The sequence below is a fragment of the Amblyomma americanum genome, chromosome 10 (assembly GCF_052857255.1).
Source record: "Amblyomma americanum isolate KBUSLIRL-KWMA chromosome 10, ASM5285725v1, whole genome shotgun sequence".
In the NCBI taxonomy this organism is placed as follows: Eukaryota; Metazoa; Arthropoda; class Arachnida; order Ixodida; family Ixodidae; genus Amblyomma; species Amblyomma americanum.
Genome location: NC_135506.1, coordinates 14688636 through 14690628, shown reverse-complemented (window position 1 = coordinate 14690628; position 1993 = coordinate 14688636). Strand labels below are relative to the sequence as shown.

General features: G+C 46.1%; 1 protein-coding gene across 1 annotated transcript in view; it reads left to right on the top strand.

Annotated features, from left to right (window-relative positions):
• The first annotated feature begins 1720 nt into the window (after positions 1 to 1720).
• MED23 (mediator complex subunit 23) overlaps positions 1721 to 1993 on the top strand; it is a 42660-nt gene continuing 42387 nt past the window's right edge. The window contains exon 1 of the mRNA XM_077640157.1: positions 1721 to 1969. Within this exon, the coding sequence (XP_077496283.1) occupies positions 1922 to 1969 (48 nt within the window). The 5' untranslated portion in view covers positions 1721 to 1921. The remainder of the gene's footprint in view (positions 1970 to 1993) is intronic.

Here is a 1993-nt window from a genome sequence, read left to right as displayed (position 1 = left end):
TGTGCGTGCCTGTGTTGTTCACACCTTCATATTACCTGGAATTTCTGGTGCCTCAACTCCGGCTATGCATAGGATACATGGACCCGCCATGGTGGCTCAGTTGGCTTTGGCATTCGGCTGCTGATCTCAACGTCGCGGTAGTCGCGGGATCAAATGCTGACTGCGGCTATAGTGCCTGGATTGCACTGGCATATTCTAGACACTATACCACGGCGGCGGCATTTCAATGCAGGCTAAAGGCAGCGGAAAAAAAAAAATATGCACTTTTAATGTGAAAGCATTGTTAATTTTTATTTCCTTTCGATTATCTTTTTCTCTTCCTAATGCCACATCTACTCGTTAGCATTTGTTCACAAGAAGCAACACGGTTTTTTGCCCTATGGGCTGCGTGTTCACCTCACAATCTGGAAATTTTTCTTTGACACCACAGTGACGTCATCTGGGATTTTGTGACCACTTTTACAGTCAACAACATTGGGTTTTGTTTCCGATGAGCCATATATGCTTTCGTATAAAAAAAAAAGCTTGTTTGTTGTGCGATGTAAGCGCGCAGGATTATTCTGGACAGCTCTGCTACAGTGTCTCTCATAGCCTGTTTGTCATGTAATATTTATTTTATCAATGCATTAGCATTAGAAGGGCTGTTGCAAGCGGAAATGGCGTCCGCCGTTTTCCGTGGCAGGTTGCCCACCCTGTCACAGTTGCAACCTGCCCACCAGTCTAAGAACTTAGTTGCTACATGGTGAAGCAACAGCGCTAAGTACGGGACAGGAGACAAACATGGAAGCACGAACAAGGGCGCTGTACTGGCAAACTGAAAGAGCAGTGACTGAGATCAGAAGACTTTGGGCTTCCATGTTTGTCTCCTGTCCCGTACTTAGCGCTGTTCCTTCACCATGTGCAATACCAACTAGCCCGTCAACTCGCTCTTAGTTACTGCCTCGGATTGAACGAACTTTTAGTATGCCACATCGGATCTACAGTTGAATCCCGGTACAACGAATTCCACTTCAACGAAATCTTCGCCACAACGAAGTATTTTTCATTCCCCGCGAAATCCCCATAGGAGTGAATGTATTAAAATTCTCTCGAAAACGAATTACTTTGTGAGCACGCATTCGCTTCTATGAATTTTTCGCGAGCCTTCACCGGTCAGTGGCCCGCCTTTCTTCAAAAGTTGGGTGCTGTACGAGATTATTCCCTGCTAAAGCAGTGGCTTGGAGCAGCTAAATAATGCGCAGAATGTATGTTTATTACACTGTCATGTATTCTCTATTTAAAAATTTGGTTGGGAGTCGTTTATTCGTCATAGGGAAGCAGCGAGGGGACTCCTTGGCGCCGTGCGAAGGCCGAGAGTCACACGATGCCGCTGCTGGCAGTGAAACGCAAGCAGGCTAAGTTCACTGATTTCTGGCAATAAAACTGTTTTGCTGGAGTTATTGCCTTGCATTTTCGGTTAATTTCTCGACAGCGAAATTTCGCGACAACGAAATTTCTCGCGCTACCCGTCGATTTCGTTGTAGCGGGATTCAACTGTAACGAACTTTCGTGTCTGTACCGAAGTTTAGTGAGTCAACCTCGTTCGAATATAAAGAACATTTGGCTGCTAACGCATCCAAACGATCCATTGAGGATCACCTAAGAGTCATTGTTTTTTTTTCTGAGGGAAAGATTCAGCTCGTGGTGCATGCGTGCATGGGGCAAAACATCAAGGCATATCGCCATCGACATCACGAGGTCGTCTGGCTGTGTTTTCAATGCATTGTGGTGCCGGCATTTGTTCAATGTGCAAGTGAAAATTTCCAAGCAATAAACGGCACATCGACTGAATGGCGCGTGGAAAGTGCAAATGAACGCATCTACTGTTGGTGCGACTTGTGACAGCTGGACTCTGAAGCTACGCAGCTGACAACCAGCACCTATGGCTGCAGTAGAGGTCCAGGTATCGCGCTACATTGACAACGTTTTGGTGAGTTTCATTAAGCTGCTGCTG